This window comes from Panthera leo, chromosome C1 (genome assembly GCF_018350215.1).
Source record: "Panthera leo isolate Ple1 chromosome C1, P.leo_Ple1_pat1.1, whole genome shotgun sequence".
Lineage (NCBI taxonomy): Eukaryota > Metazoa > Chordata > Mammalia > Carnivora > Felidae > Panthera > Panthera leo.
The window spans coordinates 104,661,675-104,686,418 of NC_056686.1; the positions used below are offsets into that span (position 1 = coordinate 104,661,675).

The window sequence follows — 24,744 nt, forward strand, 5'->3', positions numbered from 1 at the left end:
GCTGACAGCTCAGAGCCTGGAGCCTGTTTCAGATTCTGTGTCTCCCTCTCTCTGACCTTCCCCCGTTCATGCTCTGTCTCTCTCTGTCTCAAAAACAAATAAACATTAAAAAATAATAATAATAAATAAATAAATAAACATTAAAAATTTTTTTTTTAATTAAAGTGCAGAATGGGCAAAGGTATTTGTAATGTTGGCAAAATAATTAATATTTTATATATAAAACTTAATCCTTAGATAAACACTAAAATGCTAGTGATCAGATAGGCACAGTTCACAAGAGAAAATATTACCTCATTCCATTGATCAGTTTTAGTGTTATTAAAGGTGGGGTATCCAGACATTTGTGTATGTCCTGATAGGATACAGTATAGAGTATATAGTATCATTAGTTAAGTATTCACTCTCCCAAATTTAAGCATGTATGTAATGCAAATAATTTTCATCTAGAAGAAATTCAGGCAGTGGAACAAGTTAAATGACACCAACAGAAGCAAATAAATAAAGCTAGAGTGTGGAATGTTCTGCTGGAGAGCTGACCCCTCAACTTTAGCATTAGTAAATGGCATGGGAAAAATACTGAGAACAATGTAATCTAATTGCTCTAGATTAAAAAAGATTTAAGAGACATAACCAAATGCAATGTGTTGACCTTCTTTGAATCCCAATTCAAACAAACCAACCATAAGTGGACATTTTTTAAACATTCAAGGAAATTTGATTGTAGAACAAATGAAGATGGTGCCAGTGAATTATTGTTAATTTTATTAGGCATGATAGTAACACTGTTGTTGTATAACCAACTGTTAGAATTTTTTTAGAGTAGGGGCAAAATGACATGATAACTGGGATTTGCTTTAAAATACAGTAAAACCTTGGGGCACCTGGGTGGCTCAGTCGGTTAAGTGTCCGACTTCGGCTCAGGTCATGATCTCATGGTCCGTGAGTTCGAGCCCCACGTCGGGCTCTGTGCTGACAGCTCAGAGCCTGGAGCCTGCTTCAGATTCTGTGTCTCCCTCTCTCTCTGACCCTCCCCCATTCGTACTCTGTCTCTCTCTGTCTCAAAAATAAATAAACATTAAAAAAAATTAAAAAAAATAAAATACAGTAAAACCTTGAATGTAACTTGTATTGTGACTGTTCCTCAAAGTGAGCAAACATTTCTAACAAATTTTAACTTGATAAATGAGTGATGTCTCGCAATATGAATAGTATATGATGCCGAATGTCACATGATCACAACTGACCCGATGGTTCTTGAAATTCACTTTGATATACGAGTGCTTTGGTTTACAAGCATGTTTCTAGAACGAACTGTGCTCACAAACCAAAGTTTTACTGTAGTGCAACAAAGTGGCACCTGCCTGGCTTAGTTGGTGGAGCATGTGACTCTTGATCTTGGGGTTACAAGTTCAAGCCCAACATTGGGTGTAGAGATTACTTAAAAATAAAATCTTGGGGTGCTTGGGTGGCTCAATTAAGCCTCTGACTCTTGATTTCAGCTCAGGTCACGATCTCACGGTTAGTTACATCGAGCCCTGCATCTGGCTCCATGCTGAGCGTGGAGCCTGCTTAAGATTCTCTCTCTCCCTCTTCCCCTCTCTCCCGCTCATGCATGCTCTCTCTCTTTCTCTAAAATAAAAAATAAATAAATAAGCCTTCAGTTTGGGGCATGTGGGTGGCTCAGTTGGTTAAGCATCCAACTTCAGCTCAGGTCATGATTTCACAGTTCATGGATTCGAGCCCCACATTGGGCTCTGTGCTGTCAGCTCAGAGCCTGGAGCTTGCTTTGGATTGTGTCTCACTCTTTCCTCTCTCTGCCCCTCCCCCGCTTGTATTTGCTTGCTCTCTCTCAAAAATAAATAAACTAAAAAATAAATCTTCAGTGTAAAAAAATGAAAAGGAAAAAATACTGTAACAAAGAAAAGATAGATGAAGAAAATGTGGCAAAATCTTGAAAATTTTTTAGGTCTGGGGTGATTCTAAGTATAATGACATTTTTGAGAGTAAAAATTTTTTAAGAGGGTAAAATGGTTAAATTGGGATTAGGAATACAAATTGAAGTGAGACCAACCATTGCTGCAGAAGTTTGGTGATATATACTGGTGAACAGTATGTTTACACTGGTGGTTGTAGTATAACCCTCTTAGAAAAAAACATTTTGGCATTATTAAGGAGAAAGACTTGGATCAAAAAATACTTATTGCAGTATTAATTAAAGTAACAAATCTAGAAATAACCCTAAGTATACGTAACAGTAGGCAGGTGATAAATTTTGGATGATAGAGTATTGTCATTATAAAAGTAATTTTTAGGGATGCAAGGGTGGCTCAATCGGTTGAGTGTCCAACTTCATCTCAGGTTATGATCTCACGGTCCATGGGTTCGGTTCGATCCTTGCGTTGGGCTCAGTGCTGACAGCTCAGAGCCTGGAACCTGCTACAGATTCTGTGTCTTCCTCTATCTCTGCCCCTCTCCTGCTCACACTCTGTCTCTCTCTCTTTTTCTCTCAAAAATAAATAAACATAAAAAATTTAAAAGTAATTTTTATAAGGAATTGATTGGAACATTGGGAAATGCTTGTTTCATTAAATGAAAAGAATAGAATACAGTTATGGACACACACATACATAATATAAAATTGGTTTCATATACAATAGTAGCATCCATATTGGAAAAAAAGACTTAAAGGTAGAATACTGAAGTTGGTAGACTGTAAATCTCCATTTGGTGAAAATCAGTCAAGTTTTTCTTTATACTTTCCCATAATTATTTCAGTGTTATGTATACACATAATATGTATAGTATAATGTGTATATATTATATATAGTATTTATATTATAGTGGTTATAAAATATAACATACTTATATATACTATATACTACTATAATATTACTGTGTAAATACTATATATACTATTATATGTAATATATATATAAAAATATATATATATAAATATATATATATATATATAAATGTATATGAGAGGAAGATTATCAGCATAAAAAACAAGAAATGAGAATAGAGTGCCTTGGTTCATAAATCCGTAGAAAATATCTGTAGAAGTTTAATACAATTTTCTCTTTCCTATACATGCTGTTATTTGGTTAAAAAGTCTTTTGTGATACATGATGTTACAGATTTAAAGAGTCTCCTGCTTGAAAGGAGCCATAAAACCGGTATCACTCAGTTTTTTATCTTCAGTCTCCATATGGGTTGGTAGATTCACCTGGGAAGAGATTAAGTTCCCATTTTGTCTTTTTGTTTTGTTTTGGTTTGTTTCTTTTGCATTGTTTTTCTTCTACAGTTTCAGGTAAGACATGATTTTAATTTTTGCTTCCTGATAATTGTTTAATTTTTGCTTCCTAGTAATCAAATACTTCTACTTTAACAATATTCCTCCTTAAAGTATGATGACCAGCTGATGCAGAACTCCCATCTGTAAAGCAAACAGGAAAGTGATAACCCTCCCCTCCCTCATTCTAGATATGTTTTCTTACAGTATTAGGGGATAGCCTTCTGAAAAACTTGTTACAGTACATGATTGATTCATGATTATTTCCAACTATACCTTTAAGAAAAAGCACACTTTATAGCATTGCCAAACACTGTACTCTCATTCTGTACTAGTATAGTTGGTTGGGGGGCCAGATGCTTCTATATTAGATTTCATTTTTTTTTTTTTTTTTTTTTAAATTTTTTTTCAACGTTTTTTTATTTATTTTTGGGACAGAGAGAGACAGAGCATGAACGGGGGAGGGGCAGAGAGAGAGGGAGACACAGAATCGGAAACAGGCTCCAGGCTCCGAGCCATCAGCCCAGAGCCTGACGCGGGGCTCGAACTCACGGACCGCGAGATCGTGACCTGGCTGAAGTCGGACGCTTAACCGACTGCGCCACCCAGGCGCCCCTTAGATTTCATTTTATTAAATTCACCTGCTCTTTTGGAATGCCAGTTGCATCAGTGAGCACGTGGACCAGCCCTCATAACTTCATATCCGTCAGAAGGCTTAGTGCACTGTCCATAACCTCATAAACGTCATTGATAAAAAGTGTTAAATAAGAATGTTTATGATCTTAATGTGTCAACTGTACTTTAATTTTTAAAAATTTAAATGAAAATGAAAAATTTTTAAGAGTAAAGATTTTTTTTAAATATGAAATTTATTGTCAAATTGGTTTCCATACAACACCCAGTGCTCATTGCAACAGGTGCCCTCCTCAGAACCCATCACTCACCCTCCCCTCCCTCCCACCCCCCATCAACCCTCAGTTTGTTCTCAGTTTTTAAGAGTCTCTTATGTTTTGGCAAAAGAGTGAAGATTTTAGCTTACTAGACACTGTAGGGAAAAATATTTATTTATTTATTTATTTATTTATTTAGGAAGAGAGCATGCGAGCAGGGGAGGGGGCAGCGGGGGGAGGGAGAGAGAGAGAGAGAGAAAATATCTTAAATAGGCTCCATGCTCAGTGTGGAGCTGAACGTAGGGCTTGATCCCACAACCCTGGAATCAACCCGAGCTGAAGTCAAGAGTCAGACACTCAACTGACTGAGCCACCCAGGCACCCTGGAAAAAAAAAATATATCTTAAACATCAGAAGACATTTGGAAAATAATTTTGTTTCAGATTTCTAGTTTGAGATATAAATTCACATTTTTATATGTCTGTGTCACTTTTTCTTCTCAGGGATCCATCTGTCTCTAAGTCTATAGAACGAATCTTCAAAATCTGGGAAGATAGAAATGTGTACCCAGAAGAAATGATAATGGCACTGAGAGAAGCTTTGAGTAAGTGTATTTTCTCTCCTAAAAAAAAAAAAAAAAAAATCATTGAGTCTTTAAAATTAAATATATTTTATAGATGTAGGCCTGTTGCATAACAATGAAAAATAAAGTTTTGAATTGGGCCCTATTTGTTTAAAATTAAATACTTACAAAAATCTGTTTGAATTAAAATTTAAATAGAATTGGTTTGGGGAGGGTTGGATTTTGTTTGTATTGACTAGAGAAAGTCATGCATATTACGTGATGATGGCTGATTATTTTCCTACACTTACTTTACTTTGAGCATTTTTAACTGTTCATGTTTTAACAATTACTGCCCTGTCCATTTACTGTTGGAGGATTTTTTTTATGGGGTTTCAGTTTCCAGTAAGCTATTTGATACTAAGCATATATATTAAGCATTCTTTAGTCTCTGTTTTGGTTTAGATTTGCAATAAATTGTGTATTTATTTTTATGAAGTTACTTACTTCTGATGTATTAGGTGTATTTACTTGAGTCATTAAATGGAAGTTGGTGATATCTGACACCTTGACATTATTTGATTAGAAATTTGCTTTAAAAATAGCATCTTCTAAGAAGCTGTTAAATTCTTCATTTGAATGTGGTAACTAGTATTTTTAAGCTTCCTGCCCTATTCTTCTCAAAAATCAGTGACTTTATTGATGATAGAAATCATGTTTATTTGACAGCTTCTTAGATCTGGTGGGTGTTTTTATTTTTTTTATAAAAATGAAAGGAAAAGAAAGAAAGAAACAACACACAGTCTCGGATTGCCTTTTTTCAATGCTACAACTTTGACACTGAAGTGGACAGACAGAACAGCTTCCCATAATGCCAGATTGCAAAAACTGAAATGTTTTCCAGGTACCACTTTCAAAACTCAGAAGCAGCTGAAAGAAAATCTGAACAAACAACCGAATAAGCAGTGGAAGAAATCACAAAGTAAGGAACAAAATCTCAACTAATATAAAATTACCTCCTCTTTTTGGAGCAGAAGAAAATGTAGACCATTTGACATCGTACCTGGCATAAACCATGGGGAAGCCTGTGTTTTCCAGGCCTGGGAGAGTGACCCAGTGACTTATATTAAACAAGCCATCATGGAGTTACTTCTTTAAAAAAACAAAAACAAAAAAAACCCCTACTTTTAAACAAAGGAAATGCAGAAAAAGGGTTTAAATGAGTGAAGATTCAAGAGTAGTTGGGGGAGTGAAAGAAGAAAAATGCTTGATAGTGCCCAGGCTAACTCTCAGACTGAAAGATATATGAAGGTAGAGGCAGCTGGCATTAAACAACAGAGCTGAAGAGGAGACTAGGCATTAAGAAGCATTTATGTGGGAGCCATGAAATCCTTCAGATTTGGGGACACTCTACCAGATTAGACATGGGCCTCAAATCCTGGCCAGAAGCCCACTCTCTAACAGGAGCTCCTGCTATGTTTATCATGTTTACCCAGCATGAGATCAAGGGAGTGGAATTCTGCATGTGATAGGCTGCTGTGGGCCAAACTGTGGAATATTGAGAAGGACTTGGTATGGAGGGAACGAGGTAGAAGACAGTAAGAATTGGGAGGTAAAACAAGACACTTGGGATGGTTTCACTCCAGCAAGTATATGATATTCATCATGATTAAGGGAGTCCTGACATCCTTTTGCTCATAAGTTGCATGCTTAGGAAGAGCAAGAGTCATCATTTCAGCCCAAGTTGAACCACAGCGGTAATGTGCTTAGAACTCTCCCTGCCTGTTTTTGCTGTGAATTGAGTCAGCAGAAAAAGAAATCCAAAGCTTAAATCGTAGGAATAGAGTTGATGTTTGTAAGCAATTTTCTTCAGCCAGTGCTCAGGATTAATTGGATGTCCTGCTCCTGAACACTCTTAATTTGAGGTACTGAGATCCTCTTAGACTAGGAAACAAGGTACTTCATGTATCTCAGAATCTCCAAATCCATAATTCTAGGACTTTGTGATTTAAAGGGTCTGTTGGAGGTAAGTAGGTTAGATGTACCTAAATAGTATATTTTTAGGGGCGCCTGGGTGGCTGAGTGGGTTGAGTGTCTGACTTCAGCTCAGGTCATGATCTCGCGGTTCATGAGTTCAAGCCCTGCATCGAGCTCGCTGCTGTCAACACAGAGCCTGCTTTGGATCCTCTGCCCCCCCGCCCCTCATCCCCCCCTCCCCTGCTTGTGTTCATTCTCTCAAAAATAAACATTTTTAAATTAAATAAATAAAGAGTACATTTTTATATTGGCCATGCGTGGAAGTGTTGAAATTTCATATCTGAGGAATATGAATATTCAAGGAATATGAAATATTACAGAAATACTTATTCTAGGAATTATATTATTACTTAAATGTGCATATTTGATATATGTTCATAAATACACCCTTAATTATAGACCTGAAAAACTTCCTCACTATTTGTCAACTTTTTGTGTCTGTATTCTTAATGACCTTTTATTTAATTCAACAGCATCCACGAATCCAAAAGCTGCTCTCAAGTCTAAGATAGTTGCCGAATTTCGAGTAAGTTAAAGAATGCATTTAACATGCCAAAGCTTTATTCACCCATTTTGTTATAGTTCCCTATATAGTCCAGTAAAATTTATTTTTATTCAGTTGTACATCAGTTATATTTTAAACAAGTTTCAACTGTTCTGAAGCAATCTAGATTGGGATTATATTACATAGAGTTTTATATGTTGCCTTAATGGAAAAATTAACCTTCTTCCAGAATATCTATGACCAGCCAGGTTCTATTACCAGCCGAGGCCCCCGACAAGGGGTTCATCCTTTGGTGAAGTACTACTAAATTAGAACTTGCTTAGAGTTAACATAACACTATGTGTATCTCATTAAAATTTAAGGAAGATATAAATGGACCTTTGTCTTAGCCTTAACTTTGTATGCATCAATTAGCTTTGAATAATCAAGGATAGGATCTTGTAAAGTATACAACTAAAAATACAGTTTTGTTATGAAAATTGGTATTAATATCTCTGATTATGAGGAAGTGCAAAGAGCCTCTTTCCTCTTGGTTTTGTTAGGTTTTAGACATGTTTTATGTTAATGGGAATAGATAGAGTAAATGAATGATTTCATAAATGAATATGATTCTGGTCTGTGTTCAGTCCCAGGCCCTCATTGAAGAGCTGTTACTGTACAAGCGCTCAGAGGATCAGATAGAGTTGAAGGAAAAACAGCTGTCGACTATGAGGGTGGATGTGTGCAGCACAGAAACTCTGAAGTGTTTAAAAGGTAATACTTACATCTTTTTAAATAGAATACCTCAGATTTTGTTCCCAGGTCTGTAATTTTTCAATGATCAGACTGGCTTCTCCCCTAAAGAGAACCTTAGATTTTGGAGACCAGTTGTGGCACTTCTGGTTTTCCAGGTAGTGATTTCATGCATATGAATTTCATAAGTAAAGTCCTGTCTTTGACATCGCATACCTTACACTTACCCAGTGTTATATTTTAATTGTATCTCAATAAAGCAGGGGAAAAAAGAAATCTAAAAAAAATCATAAAACAATTCTTTCCCTCTCCTTACTTCTAGTGCTTTCTTGCTGTGTTAGGTTATATATAGACAAATGTATTTCACATGTGTGATAATGTGGCTTGGGTATGTTCTTTATTTATTTTTTATTTTTTAAAGTTTATCTATTCCAGAGAGCGAGCATGAGCTGGGGAGAGGGACAGAGGGAAGGAGGGAGAGAATCTTCTTAATTTTTCTTTTTTAACGTTTATTCATTTTTCGATAGAGACATAGAATGAGTGGGGGAAGGGCAGAGAGAGAGGAAGACACAGAATCCGAAGCAGGCTCCAGGCTCTGAACTGACAGCACAGAGTCCGACGAGGGGCTTGAACTCACGGACCATTAGATCATGACCTGAGCTGAAGTCGAACACTTAACCGACTGAGCCACCCAGGCACCCCAGGGAGGGAGAGAATTTTGAGCAGGCTCCACATTCAGTACAGAGCCCGACATGGGATTTGATCCTACAACCTTGGGATCGTGACCTGAGCCAAACTCAAGAGTCAGATGCTCAGTTGACTGAACCACCCAGGTACCCCTGGGTATGTTCTTTAGTAAGGTCAGTGTAATGCCCCATAACATCTAGTTAGTTGGTCTCTTTTCCTTGGGTTGTAAATTATAAATAATAAATTAATAATGTACTAGAGGATTGCGTGGGTGGCTCAGTCAGTTAAGTGTCTGAGTTTGGTTCAGGTCATGATCTCATGGTTCGTGAGTTCAAACCCCCACATCAGGCTCTGAGCTGACAGCACGGAGCCTGCTTGGGATTTTCTCTTTCTCCCTCTCTCTCTGCCCCTTCCCAACTCACACTTTCTCTCTCTCTCAAAATAAATAAACTTAAAAAAAAAAAAGTGTTAGAATGTAAATCTCGTGAAGGTAGAAATTATCCTTATTTGTTCATGCAGTATCCTAGTACCTAGAGTAATGCCTGCTACATAATAGGCATTTGATAAATATTTTTGAAATCATGAGTAAATGGCTGCCAACTATTCATTTTGGCACCTGTTTTGTTCTTGCACCATACTTTAAAAACTTTTTTTTTTTTTTAACATTTATTTAGTTTTGAGAGACCGAGCACAAGTGGGGGAGGGGTGGAGGGAGAGGGAGACACAGAATCCGAAGCAGGCTTCAGGCTCTGAGCTGTCAGCACAGAGCCCAACATGGGGCTCGAACTCACTAACTAACCATGAGATTGTGATGTGAGCTGAAGGTGGACTCTTAACTGACTGAGCCACACAGGCACCCCTTTGCACCATACTTTAAATCTAACAATTGTTACCTAATTTAATACTCACAACAACCCAGAAGCATATTAAAAACTTCCATTCTGTACACGAGAAATCTGAGGCTTCAGGTTGTAACTGAACACTGATTATAACTTGCACAAGTTATACAGCTGATAAAAAGCAAAGTCAAAATTTGTACCCACATCTGAAGCCATGTTCTGGTAGTCACTGGGAAAGATGGGGATAGTTAGGAGAGTAACATTTTGTACTATCACTATTATTGAAAAAACAATTCGTGATTTGTAGTCTGCTGATAACAAATTATCAGGGATCTTCAGGTAGGAAGGAAGAATTTTTACTGTGATATATCTTCAGTCTTCATCTTTACTTTTCTGAACCTCCCATTTTCTCACATTCCATAGTGAATCTAAGTGAACAGAATCGAGCCTCATCCTGATACTCCTAATTAGCAGCTCAGCATCCAATTTTCGAAGAAAAACAGTCAACACACTTCCTTTTAGCTGAACTTTCTTTTTTTCACCTTAATTACAGGAGCCTTCATGATATACTCTTGGCTGCACTCTAGCAGGTTCACATGAATTGTTTTAATAATATGTTTTGTGGGTTTTGTGATTTGGAGAAGCTTCACCTTAAGTGAAACTGAGACTGAGAATATTACATACTAACACAGCAAGAAGAGGTTCACAAGTTATGTAAAGAGGGGTTTTCTTCAAAAGATTACATTTTTTTACGTTTTCTGTTTTATCCTGAAACGAATACTTCCTCTGTTATTTTAGATAAGACAGGGGGAAAGAAGTTCTCCAAAGAATTTGAAGAGGCAAGTTCCAAGCTCGAGGAATTTGTGAATGGTTTAGATAAGCAGGTGAAAAATGGGCCCTCATTAACAGAAGCACTGGAAAATGCTGGAATTTTCTATGAAGCACAGTACAAAGAAGTAAAAGTGGTGGCCAATGTAAGTAATAATTAAACCTAACATGTATCAATTGCTTACTATAAATCAGCGACTGTTAACTATAAGGGTTCTCTAACTCCAGGGGTAAACATTATTTCCTCCAGTTCATGGATGAAGAAGTTACTTTTAAAGAAGAAGAGTGACCCTTGTGCAAAGTGATAGAGCCAGCAAGTGGAAGCGTCTAAATTAAGACCTGGTTCTTTCTGACACTAAAGTTCACAGATACCCTGACCATTGAGCTTTGCTATGAAGCCTTATGTTTTAGCATTTCAAAGGGCATGTGCCAAGCTACTGTTTCAGGATATAGAATTGGGCAGAAGTATATACACTTTCTTGTTTCACCACAAAACTGGATGGAGACATTCTGTTACTAGTGACCTCTGAAAGAACCTATCTGTTTTATACTTATTTTTTTTAAATAGTTTTAATTGATATATATGGTTATAAAAGCATATACAGTAGAGTAGATCCCACCAGTCCCACTTACTAGAAGCAATCCCTTTTATCTCATTTAGCTAATTTTCTTTGACATTTACCTTCATATTTCTGAATAATATGCCTATATTGTTCTTTCTTGAGTTATCCTATTTAAGAAATACCTGTTGACTTCTTGGTATGACAAATGAGGCTTTCACTTATATGCCCCTTCCTCCTTCTCCCAACATTATAGAACCCTTATATTTAATTTTTTTATTTTTTATTTATTTTTATTTTTTAATTTACATCCCAGTCAGTTAGCATAGAGTACAATAATGATTTCAGGAGTAGATTCCAGTGATTCATCCCCTATGTGTAACACCCAGTGCTCATCCCAACAAATGTCTTCCTTAATGCCCCTTACCCATTTAGCCCATCCACCCACCCACAACCCCTCCAGCAACCCTGTTTGTTCTCCGTATTTATGAGTCTCTTATGTTTTGTCCCCCTCCCTTGTTGATATAATTTTTGCTTCCCTTCCCTTATGTTCATCTGTTTTGAATCTTAAATTCCACATACGAGTGAAGTCATATGATATTTGTCTTTCTCTGACTGACTGATTTCGCTTAGCATCATACCCTCTAGTTCCATCCTTGTAGTTGGCAATGGCAAGATTTCATTCTTTGTGATTGCCGAGTATGGGGCGCCTGGATGGCTCAGTTGGTTGAGTGTCCGACTTCGGCTCAGGTCATGATCTCACAGCTTGTGAGTTCGAGTTCTGAGCTGTCAGCACAGAGCCTGGAGCCTGCTTCAGATTCTGTGTCTCCCTCTCTCTCTGCCCCTAACCCACTCGCATTCTGTCTCTGTCTCTCTCAAAAATAAATACACATTTTAAAAAAAAATTTTTTTAGAAAGATTTCATTCTTTATGATTGCCGAGTTAATACTCCATTGTGTATATATATACCACATCTTCTTTATCCATTCATCCATTGATGGACATTTGGGCTCTTTCCACACTTGGGCTATTGTCCATAGCGCTGCTGTAAACATTGGGGTGCATGTACCCCTTCAAAACAGCACACCTGTATCTCTTGGATAAATACATAGTAGTGCAATTGCTGGGTCATAGGGTAGTTCTGTTTTTAATTTTTTGAGGAACCTCCATACTGTTCTCCAGAGTGGCTGCACCAGTTTGCATTCCCAGCAGCAGTGCAAAAGAGATCCTCTTTCTCTGCATCCTCGCCAACATCTGTTGTTGCCTGAGTGGTTGATTTTAGTATAGAACTCTTTTAAGTCTGTTGATTACCTTCATAAATGGTAGTACTATATTTAATGTTTTTGACCACTAACTCTAGAGTCTCAACTTTGAAAATGCAGTAATTATTCCCTCTCCTTTCCCATTAGTTTTCATCCCTCCCTTCAGTTTTCCAACTTCGGTAAACTTTAGTTTTACACTGTCAACATTGGTAATATTTACATTTCAATCTGTAATCATAATTGTTACTTCCTTGCTCTAAGGGCTGAAAATTAATACAAACAAAGCTTAACAGTACAACTGTGTAAACATTGTTCACCATTAAGGTCTTGTGGTAGCTATGGTTATATTAGAGATTTTTAATTTTTTCCTAGGATTTCTTTTTTTTGCATTGTTTGCCTTCTCATAGCCTTTTTTTCTGTCTTTCTCTAAATTCTCTATCTCATCAAATATTCTCAATTCACATTTTCCTCCAGAAACTTCCCTACCTGAACTTCTGTTCTCCTGCTCCAGTTTTAAGTGGCTAGATGTCATGCTAGGACTACTCTTTAACTGATACGCTTATATTTTAGCACTTTATATTATAGATTTATAATATATAGATTATATATTTAGCACTTTATTTTACAGATTCCATGTCATCTTTTTTTTTTGAATGTTTATTTATTTTTGAGAGAGAGTGAGAGCACAAGCAGGGGAGGGACAGAGACAGAGGGAGACACAGAATCTGAAGCAGGCTCCAGGCTCCCAGCTGTCAGCACAGAGCCTGACGCAGGGCTTGAACTCACGAACTGTGAGATCATGAACTGTGAGATCATCACCTGAGCCGAAGTCGGATACTTAACCAACTAAGCCACCCAAGCGTCCCTCCATATCTTTCTTTTTGGTTTTCTGTCCTGTTTTGGTGGAGCACATTCTCAGTTCATTTCCCTAAAAGGAGGCTTGTGAGAGATAAATTTTTCTGAGTCCTTAGATCTCAAAATGCCTTTATTCTGTTTTCACATTATTAGTTTGGGTGGTATGAAGTCTTTGCAAGACCCTTTGTAGGGGACTATTTTTTCCTGTCTGGAAGCTTTCAGGGACTCCATCCATAGTGTCCTGAAACATTTACAATGATTTATATATATATGAGGTTTTGTTTTTCATTCATTATGGGTTGTTTGAAGGGTTCTTTCAGTCTAAAGATTGGTGTTCTTCATTTGTGGGATAATTTCTTTCTCTTCTATGTTCTCATGTTTTCTCAACCTTGATCTTTTTGTTCTGCTTTCTGGAAGATCTTAAGGTGTTTCCTCTCTAGCTATCTTGGCCTTTCTCTTTTACGATCTTAGCTTTTATCAAAAATCAGATAATATCTCTGTCCACTTATATTTAAGAATGAGGTATTAAAGGGGCTCCTGGGTGGCCCAGTTGGTTAAGCATCCAACTCTTGGTTTCAGCTCAGGTCATGATCTCACAGTTCGTGAGATCGAGCCCCTCACTGGGCTTTATGCTGACAGTGCAGAGCCTGCTTGAGATCTTCTTTCTCCTTCTTTCTACCCCTCTCCTGCTCATGCTCTCTCTTTCTTCTCAAAATAAGTAAGTGAACTTTAAAAAAATGAGGTATGAAAAAATTGAGAGGCTTTCTCTACATAGATAGGGATTATTTACTCATGGGTTTAACTAGTAAAGTCTGAAGGTGAAGAGTTGACTGTTAACTTGGGGCAAGAGTTGCCCTAAGTGTCAGAAGGTTGGAATTTTTTTTGCCAGGAAATTGTCATTCTTTAGAGAGGTCACAGTTTTTGCCCAAGGCCTAGTGCCTTGGCTGCTGACTATGGAGATTGCGAGGGAGGTAGTACTGAGGCTCTGGGGGGTCACACTCTTAATTAATTATCCTGATTTCAACCCCACTACTCATTCTACCCTTCTATACTCATCATTTCCTACATAAAAGCTGCTCGGGGATTCTGCAAGTCAGATCAGCTCCTTTCTCCCTCTGCGTGCTCCTGACCTCATTTTTCTCTCCCCCTGAGTCATCACTTCTTTCTTACTCTTCTATTCTCTTTCTGTCTTCTAAAAATTTGTAGAAATGTTTTCCCAGGTATCTAATTATTGGTTTATACCTTTGTATTAAAAAAAATTTTTTTTAATCTTTATTTATTTTTGAGAGAGAGAGAGAGACAGAATGTGAGCAGGGGAGGGGCAGAGAGAGAGGGAGACACAGAATCCGAAACAAGCTCCAGGCTCTGAGCTGTCAGTACAGAGCCCGACGCAGGGCTCGAACTCAAGAACCACGAGATCATGGCCTGAGCTAAAGTCGGACACTCAACCGACTGAGCCACCCAGGCGCCCCCCCAAAAAATAAAACAGTGTACAGTTAGATCTTGTTTTTGTTTTACTGTTGTTTTTAATCCAATCTAATAATCTTTGTCTCTTAATTGGAGTGTTTATTGCATTTATTGATATGCTTGAATTTAAGTCTACCATCTTGATACTTTCTTTTTGTGTTGTCTGTCCTTTGTTTCCTTGTTACACCTTTTTTTTTACTCAAAAAAATTAAAAAGGTTTTTTTTTAATGTTTATTTTTGAGAGAGAGAATGTGAACAGGGGAGGGGCAGACAGAGAGGGAGACACAGAATCTGAAGCAGGCTCTAGGCTCTGAGCTATCAGCATAGAGCCAGATGCAGGATCGAGCCATGAGATCATGACCTGAGCCGCAGTTGGACACTTAACCAACTGAGCCACCCAGGCACCCCTACTCAGAGATTTTTAAGGTTAAGTTTATCTCTTTTACTTTCTCTCTTTTCTTTATTTTTCTCTCCCTCCTTCCCTCTCTCCTCCCTATCTTCCTCTCACTCTCTCAGTGTTTGCTCTAGGGATTCAATATACGTTCCTAACATTTCCTTAAACTTAATTATCTTAAATTAATATCCTATTGTTTCATACTTAATGTAAGACCCTTAAAATAGTAGGGTTCCCTTCCCCCCAGGCCTTTGTGCTGTTATCTATTTTACTTACATATATTTTATATAGTTTATACTTTTTTTTTTCTTTTTTAATGTTTGTTTTTTTTTTTGTTTGTTTGTTTTTTTTAAATTTTTTTATTTATTTTTGGGACAGAGAGAGACAGAGCATGAACGGGGGAGGGACAGAGAAAGAGGGAGACACAGAATCGGAAACAGGCTCCAGGCTCTGAGCCATCAGCCCAGAGCCCGACGCGGGGCTCAAACTCACGGACCGTGAGATCGTGACCTGGCTGAAGTCGGACGCTCAACCGACTGCGCCACCCAGGCGCCCCTTTAATGTTTATTTTTTAAGAGACAGCATGAGTGGAAGAGGGTCAGAGAGAGGGAGGCACAGAATCCAACACAGGCTTCAGGCTCTGAGCTGTCAGCACAGCTCAGATGGCCATTTTCTCCCGGTATCTCTTCACATGGTCTTTTCTTTTTTTTTTTTTCTTTTTTTTTTTTTAATTTTTTTTTTTTTTTCAACGTTTTTTTTTATTTTTTTTTTTTGGGACAGAGAGAGACAGAGCATGAACGGGGGAGGGGCAGAGAGAGAGGGAGACACAGAATCGGAAACAGGCTCCAGGCTCTGAGCCATCAGCCCAGAGCCTGACGCGGGGCTCGAACTCACAGACCGCGAGATCGTGACCTGGCTGAAGTCGGACGCTTAACCGACTGCGCCACCCAGGCGCCCCCACATGGTCTTTTCTGAGTATGTGTCTGTGTCCAGATTTCCTCTTTCTATAAGGATTGGGGCCCATGCTAATGACCTCATTTTAATTTAATTACCTCTATAAAGACTTTAACATAATGTCACATGTGGAGGTGTATAGGGTTAGGACTTCAACATATGATTCTGGAGGGTCACACCCCTATAGCAAACTGCTTGATGTTTTTCACAGACTTTAGGAAATTCTAGACTGTTATCTGCTCAGGTATTGTTTCTATTCTGTTCTCTCTCCTCTCCTTCTGGAGCTCTATTAACATGTATATTAGATCTCATCACTGAGCTTTTTTATGTTCCTTTCTGTGTTCCAAGTGTTTTTTTATGTTCCTTTCTGTATTTTCCATCCTTTTTCTCTTTAGTGCTTCCTTTTAGATATTTTCTATTAACCAGTCTTCTAATTCATTAATTCTCTTCTGTTGAATCTTATCTGTTGTTAAACCCATCTATTAGTTTTATTTAGTTGACTTGTTCAGTTCTAGAATCACCATTTGATTTTTTTTTCCTCCCATCATCACTGACCCCCCCCCCCCCATTTCTTTTTAGAGAGAATTTGATTTTCTGGTAAAATTCTGCTGATCTTTTTTCTTCATCTTTATCTTTCAGTTTTTCATTCTGTTTAAAATTTTGAAACATTCTCGTACTTGTAAACATCTTAAGTACATTATGAAGACATTTTTTTTCGAGAATCATTTGAAACTAAGTTGGTGGCGTCCCATCACCCCCAAATATTTTCATTTGTGTTTTCCTGCCAGACAATTGTATTCTCCTTTATAACTGTAAAGTAGAGCCATTTAATCAGGAAATTAATTGATACATTGACATACCATTATTATATAATACTTAAACCCTATTCAGATGACCAGTTTTTATGGCAAAAGATCCTGTCCAGAATAATATTGCATTTATTGCATTTTTATTTTCCTTTGATCTAAAACAATTCCTTTCTCTTTTCCTTGGTTTTCATGTTCTAAATATGTTTGAAGATTATAAGTCAAAATATTTTGTACAGTGTACCCCAGTTGAGATTGATTGATTGATTTTTAATTTACATCCAAGTTAATTAGCATAGAGTGCAATAATGATTTCAGGAGTAGAATCCAGTGATTCATCCCCTATGTGTAACACCCAGTCCTTATCCCAACAAGTGTCTTCCTCAATGCCCCTTAACCATTTAGCCCATCCCCCTACCCACAACCCCTCCAGGAACCCTCAGTTTGTTCTCTGTATTTGTCTTATGTTTTGTCCCCCTCCTTGTTTTTATATTATTTTTGCTTCCCTTCCCTTACGTTCATCTGTTTTGAATCTTAAATTCCACATATGAGTGAAGTCATATGATATTTGTCTTTCTCTGACTAATTTCACTTAACATAATACCCTCCAGTTCCATCCACATAGTTGCAAATGGCAAGATTTCATTCTTTTTGATTGCTGAGTAATACTCCATTGTATATATATATATACCACATCTTCTTTATCCATTCATCCATTGATAGACATTTGGGCTCTTTCCACACTTGGGCTGTTGTCGATAGTGCTGCTATAAACATTGGGGTGCATGTGCCCCTTCAAAATAGGACACCTGTATCCCTTGGATAAATACCTAGTAGTGCAATTGCTGGGTCGTAGAGTAGTTCTATTTTTACCTTTTTGAGGAACCTCCATACTGTTTTCCAGAGTGGCTGCACCAGTTTGCATTCCCACCAGCAGTGCAAAAGAGATCCTCTTTCTCTGCATCCTCGCCAACATCTGTTGTTGCCTGAGTTGTTCATGTTAGCCATTCTGACACGTGTGAGGTGGTATCTCATTGTCATTTTAATGTGTATTTCCCTGATAATGAGTGATGTTGAACATATTTTCATATGTCTGTTAGCCAAATGGATGTCTTCTTTGGAGAAGTGTCTATTCAGTGTCTTTTGCCCATTTTCTTCACTGGATTATTTGTTCTTTGGGTGTTGAGTTTGATAAGTTCTATATAGATTTTGGATACTAACCCTTTATCTGATATGTCATTTGCAAATATCTTCTCCCATTCCATCAGTTGCCTTTTAGTTTCGCTGATTGTTTTCGCTGTGCAGATGCTTTTTATTTTGATGAGGTCCCAATAGTTCATTTTTCCCCGTTGGGATTTATGTGATTTTTTTGTGTGTGATCAGGTTTATGTTACTCATCTTTAATAGGAATATCACATAATTGATTGTATTCTTCTCATCACACAAGTTTGATGTCTTGCACTACCTGTTATATTTCTTTTGATATCTTGTTAATGTAGTGTCTTCCAGCTTGTCCATTGAAAAGTTTTCACTTGGTAATTGCTATGGATTGAATTGTGTACTCCAAAAAGATGTTGAAGCCCTAATTCCTAGTATACATGAATGTGACCTTACTTAGAAGTAGGGTCTTTAGGGGCGCCTGAGTAGCTCAGTCGGTTGAGCGTCCGACTTTGGCTCAGGTCATGATCTTGCCTTCTGTGAGTTCGAGCCCCACGTCGGGCTCTGTGCTGACAGCTCAGAGCCTGGAGCCTGCTTCAGATTCTGTGTCTCCTTCTCTTTCTGCCCCTCCCCTGCTTGCACTCTGTCTTTCTCTCTCTCAAAAATAAATAAACATTGAAAAAAAATTAAAAAAAGAAAGAAATAGGGTCTTTGCAGATATAACCAAATTAAGTTGAGGTCATTAGGGTGGGCCTTAATGCAATATAACTTGCGTCCTTATAAGAAGGAAATTTGGATACAGACAACACACAGAGAACATCATATGACAACCAAAACAGATAACTGTAGTGATGCAGCTGCAAGCCAAGGGGCATCAAGGGTGGATGGCTACCACCAGAAGCAAGGAAAAGGTAAGGAAGGATTCTGGCCAGTCTCGAAGGAAGGATAGCCCTGCGGACAGCTTGATTTTGGACTTCTACCCACCAGAATTAGGAGACAATAAATTTCTGTTGTTTTAAGCCATCTAATTTGTGGTACTTTATTACCACAACCCTGGGAAAGTAATAATTAGTGTTTTATGGGGAGGTATTTTGAAACTATGTAATAAATATCTTATTCATCATTAAACCTTCAATTTATTCATGTATTTAGTCATTATGGACTATTAGACTCTTATTTATTCAATGTTTTAATTCATTACTACCAATAATTATTGTGATGTTCAAATTGTACCAGATTTGGCCAGTGGGAGCTCCTTTCAGGCTGCTTTCTGTGTTCTTTTACATGTCCCTATCATTTTTTTGAGCATTTCATTACTTTTGGAATGAGGTGTTCCACCCTATCTTGCATTTTCTGCCAGGCCCTGGAATCAGTCATTTACCAAGGAGCCTGCATTCCTTTTCATGAAAAACTATTTAGAAACCAAGATCTGAGTACTAGGTGTACTCATTGATGTTGGGTTATCACAGCTTCCAGACCATTTCCTACAGAGGTGGGAAATCAATGTTTGTATGTAATTTCTGTATCTGCCTATATATATCGGAAACCATGAATTCACATTGCTCTCTCCAATCCCAATCCAACACCACAGGATTCATTCTAGTGTTCTCCCTTTCCCCATTTGTAATTGCTTTTTCTTTTTCTTTCTTTCTGGTGTTTTTTTTTTTTTTTTCATGTTTATTTATTTTTGAGAGACAGAGTAGGAGCATGGGAGGGGGAGAGAGAGGGGCAGACACAGAATCTGAAACAGGCTCCAGGCTCTAAGCTGTCAGCACAGACCCAAACACGGGGCTCATGGTCACAAGCCATGAGATCATGACCTGAGCTGAAGTCGGATGCTTAACCGACTGAGCCACCGAGGTGCCCCTATAATTGTTTTTTCTAACAATACAAAACCTTATCCCCCTTATTTTCAACATAATCACTCACTTGATCCATCCCTGTGTGTAGCCAGACTTCCAGCACATCTATCCCTCCTCATCCACCTCTTTGAGCCCAAAGCTTTCTCTGTGTCTTGGCTGGGCCTCAGCATCCCAAGCAGTGCCTTCCTGCCATGCACACGTACTCTTCTCCCATTTTGCCTCCATTATCTTACTTTAGGCTACCCAGTCTCTCTCTTTAGCTACAGCTAACGGATTTTGGACTAAAGTGTTCAAGATGGGATTTATCTCTATTTTCTCAAACATGTGAAACAACTATTTGGTTTTGGTCAGATAATTCCAATATTGGCTTCACCTGTTATGAGTCTGTTTCTAGTATCTTTTTTCTTTTAGGTCATTTAGTCCTATGTCTTGGCATGCTGGCTAATTTTGTGTTGAGTGCTAACATTGTATATGAAAGTATTTATAGTCTCTAGATGACTTTTCTTTCTCCAGAGAGGATAAACCCTGTCCTTCACTAGGTGGGTATTGTGAGAACTGATCATATTAATCCAGTCTGAAACTGAACTGACTTGGGCTGAATTGCAGTTTGAGCACAACTTTGTGATCTTCTGGTTCTTCCCAGCTTCTCAGACGTAGAGTTTCCCCACTGAGAGGCTGACATTATCACTAGGGCCCCTCCTCTGTTGCAGGATTTGAACTCTAATCCTTGTCTCCTCACCACCATGAGATTGTGTTAAACTACTCTTTTCAAAGTTTTCTGTTTGGCTTCTTAATTCCCTCTTCAGAATTTAGCAAATATCTTAATGGGGAAAAAACAGCATATTGTTGAGCCATTTCTGTCCCTTCTCTTTCACCAGAATCTTGGCCTTTCAAGTCTCTAATTTTTAGGTGTACAAATCAACAAGACTGTTAAAAGTTCTGCTTTTTTTCTTCATATTTAATAGTGGCCCTTTGCCTTGTCCTTTCACCTGAGTTCTCAAATTCTTGCCTGGTTCGCCAAAATCAGCGGAACCCTGAGAGAAAAGCAGCTGCAGAACGCCAGCTTACTTTTCTCACAGATTCATGCGATGGGGTTCGTCACTTAAGGTTTGGTGTTCTCAGCACTCTCCAGCACACTGAAATGTGTGTGTGCACATGCATGTGTCTGTCTGGCTGTCCTAGTTGTTCTTGGTGGGAGCGCTGCTCCACTGCAGGCTACTCAGGTATATCCAGAAGCAAAAGCTCAACTCTAGCATTCTTTTCTGTTCCATTTCTTTTTTTAAAAAAAAAAAGGGGGGGAGCCTGGGTGGCTCAGTTGATCAGGTGCCCAACTGCGGCTCGAGTCATGATCTCATGGTTTGTGAGTTCGAGCCCTGCACTGCATCAGGTTCTGTGTTAACAGCTCAGAGCCTGGAGCCTGCTTCGGATTCTGTGTCTCCCTCTCCCTCTGCTCCTCCCCCTTCGCACTCTGTCTCTCTCTCAAAAATAAATCAACGTTAAAAAATTTTTTTTAAATAATGCTCCTTGGGGCACCTGGGTGGCTCAGCTAAACGTCTGACTCTTGATCTCGGTTCAGGTCATGATCTCCTGGTTTGTGAGGCCCGTCTGCACCTCGGGCTCCACACTGGGTGTGGAGCCTGCTTAGGATTCTCTCCGTCTTCCTCTGCCCCTCCCTTGCTTGCACATGGACATGGTTGCGTTCTCTCTCTCTCTCAAAGAAATAATGCTTCTTGTTCAATCTACCAAAGTGATTTCACAATCTAATGGTCCAAGAGTCTTAACAAAAGAAAAAGACAGACAATTTTAGGGTATTGGTATTAAGATAATTAGAGGAATAGAATTTAAGCCAGGTGATAAAGGTTAACATCAACAATGGCACATCATATTGATTATATGTACCCTTGATATGACGCAGTGATAATAGTGCTTTACCTCTGTGGTCTTCCTCCCAAAAACCTATAATCCCAGTCTAATCAGAAGGAAAACATCAGGCAAATCTTATTTGAGGGACAGTCTACAAAATACCTGACCAATACTCCTCAAAACCGTCAAGGTCATCAAAAACAAGGAAAATCTAACAAACTTACAGAAAAGCCTAAGAAGACATGACTACTAAATGTACTGTAGTATCCTGCATGGATCTTGGAACAAGAAAAGGATATTAGATAAACACTGAGGAGGGGCGCCTGGGTGGCTCAGTTGGTTAAGCATCCAACTTCAGCTCGGGTCATGATCTCACGATTCGTGAGTTCAAGCCCCATCCTGGGCTCTCATCCTGCTGACAGCTCCTGGCCTAGAGCCTGCTTCAGATTCTGTCTCTCCCCTCTCTCTGCTCCTCCCCTGTCCCCCCACTTATGCTCTGTCTCTCTCTCAAAAATAAATAAACATTAAAAAAATTATTTAAAAATTGAGGAAATCTGCATGAAGTATATGGACCTAATTAATAATAATTATCAAAATCAGTTCATTAATTGTGACAAATGTATCATACTGATATTAGAGGTTAGTAAAAGGGAAAATTGGGAACTCTCTGTATAATCTTTATAGTTATTTTTTATACCTAAAACTTTTAAAATCAAAAGTTTAGGGCTCAGTCGGTTAAGTGTCTGACTCTTGACTTTGTCTGAGGTCATAATCTCATGGTTCATGATTTTTGAGCCCCACATTGGGCTCTGCGCTGACAGCATGGAGCCTGCTTGGTATTCTCTCTCTTTCTCTCCCCCTTTCCTGCTTACTCTCTATCTCTCTCTCAAAATAAATAAAAATAAACTTAAAAATAATAATAAAATCAAAAGTTTCTTTTTTTCTTTAATTTTTTAATGTTTATTTATTTTTGTAAGGCAGCTATGCTCACCACTATACCACCGATGCCTTTTAATGTTTATTTTTGAAGGAGAGACAGCATGATGGGGGGGGGGGGGGGCGGGGAGGGCAGAGAGAGGGGGAGACACAGAATTCGAGACAGGCTCCAGGCTCCAGGCTCTGAGCTGTCAGCACAGAGCCTGACATGGGGCTCGAACTCACAAACTGTGAGATCATGACCTGAACCAAAGTCAGACACGTTACCAAGTAAGCCACCCAGGCACCTCTCAAAAGTTTATTTCTTAAAAAAGTCCACACTGTTTGACCTCCCAGGCTGTAGTACTTTATGGATTTGATTTTTGTCTATCTTCTTAGTCATTACTGTGTCTCCAGTACCTAGAAGATTGGCCAGCACATTTAGGCTCTCAATAAATATTGGTTTGGTAAAATGGATAGAAAAAAGCAAGGGAAGATTAAGTACAAAGTTAGCCTCAAAGTTTCTAGCTTGGGCAACTACGTGGATGATAATATTTATTTAAGGAAAAAAGCAGAGACTAGAAACTACTCCATGATTGACAGATTTGTTTTTGATTTTGTTTTTCAATGTTTATTTATTTTTGAGAGCGTGTATTCGCATGAGTAGGGGAAGGGTAAAGAGAAGGGGGTACAGAAGATCCCAAGCAGGTTTTGTGCTGACAGCAGAGAGCCCGATGTGGGGCTCAAACTCCCGAACCGTGAGATCATGACCTGAGAAGTCAAACACTTAACTGACTGAACAACCCAGGTGCCCTGGGTTTTTTTTGTTTGTTTGTTTTGTACCAGTGCTATAGTTAATAATAATGAGGAAATCTGGTCAAAGTCAAAATAGTAATATCTTAGTCCTTTTCTCAGAGGAGTAACTTCTTTTTCTCTTTTAGGCATACAAAACCTTTGCTAATCGAGTGAACAATTTAAAGAAAAAGCTGGATCAATTGAAGTCAACCCTTCCTGATCCTGAAGAATCACCAGTCCCTTCCCCAAGCATGGATGCTCCTTCTCCGACTGGTTCCGAGTCTCCTTTTCAGGGAATGGGAGGTGAGGAATCCCAGTCACCAGCCATGGAGAGTGAGAAGTCTGCCACACCTGAGCCTGTGACAGATAATCGTGATGTGGAAGACATGGAACTCTCAGATGTGGAAGATGATGGGTCAAAAATCATTGGTATGTCCTTTATGTGATTAAAGGGCACCTTGTTCCTTACGTATTTTCTTTTCCCACCAATGAATCTATCACAAGCTGGTATTAAGAGCAGCAAGATTAGGGGTGCCTGGGTGGCTCAGTCGGTTGAGCAGCCAACTTCGGCTCAGGTCACGATCTTGTGGTTCGTGAGTTCTACCCCTGCATCAGGCTCTGTGCTGACAGCTCAGAGCCTGGAGTCTGCTTCGGATTCTGTGTGTCTCTCTCTCTCTGCCCCTCCCCCACTTGCTCGCGCACGCGCTCTCTCTCTCTCTCTCTCTCTCTCTCTCTCTCTCTCTCTTCTCTCAAAAATAAATAAACATTAGGGGCCCCTGGGTGGCTCAGTCGGTTAATCATCAGACTTCAGCTCAGGTCATGATCTCGAGCCCTGCTTTGGGCTCTGTGCTGATAGCTCAGAGCCTGGAGCCTGCTTCTTATTCTGTGTCTCCCTCTCTGTCTCCCTCTCTGTCTCTGCCCCTCTTCCTTTCATGCTCTCTCAGTAATAAACATTAAAAAAATTTTTTTTAATAAATAAACATTAAAAAAAAAAAAAAGAACAGCAAGATTAGATTAGAACAGCAAGGTATCATTATCCCAGTTTAGGATTTGGTATGCCACATGGGCTAAGAATCATTGCTCAAGATCTGTTCTGTTCAATATGGTAGCCACTAGCTACTTGTGGCTGTTGAGCATTTGAAATTGTGGCTTGTCCAACTTGAGATGTACTGTAATTTAAAGGTACTTACTGGGGAAGGGGGAACCTGGGTGGCTCAGTCGGTTAAGCATCCAACTCTTGGTTTCGACTCAGGTCATGATCTCATGGTTTATGAGTTCAAGCCCTGCATTGGGCTCTCCTGCTGTCAGTGTGGAGCCCACTTTGGATTCTCTGTCCACCGTAGCTCTCTGCCCTTCCCTGCCCACCCCACTCAAAAATAAATATTTTTTTTTTTAAAAGATACACACTGGATTCTGAAAACTTAGTACCCAAAAAAGTGAAAATATCTCAATAATTTTTATATTTATGTTTTTTAATT

The 24,744-nt window shown here is 38.7% G+C and overlaps 1 protein-coding gene across 7 annotated transcripts in view; it reads left to right on the plus strand.

The window, feature by feature from the left end:
• Nucleotides 1-24,744, plus strand: part of RPRD2 (regulation of nuclear pre-mRNA domain containing 2) — a 97,611-nt gene that overhangs the window by 58,500 nt on the left and 14,367 nt on the right. For 4 of the 7 annotated variants that reach the window (XM_042953844.1, XM_042953841.1, XM_042953845.1 and 1 more), the window contains exons 3-8: nucleotides 4,689-4,789; nucleotides 5,652-5,729; nucleotides 7,258-7,310; nucleotides 7,916-8,042; nucleotides 10,346-10,521; nucleotides 23,413-23,695. In XM_042953844.1, coding sequence (XP_042809778.1) covers nucleotides 4,689-4,789; nucleotides 5,652-5,729; nucleotides 7,258-7,310; nucleotides 7,916-8,042; nucleotides 10,346-10,521; nucleotides 23,413-23,695 — 818 coding nt within the window. The remainder of the gene's footprint in view (nucleotides 1-4,688; nucleotides 4,790-5,651; nucleotides 5,730-7,257; nucleotides 7,311-7,915; nucleotides 8,043-10,345; nucleotides 10,522-23,412; nucleotides 23,696-24,744) is intronic. The other 3 variants (XM_042953842.1, XM_042953846.1, XM_042953848.1) reach the window with 1 other exon arrangement.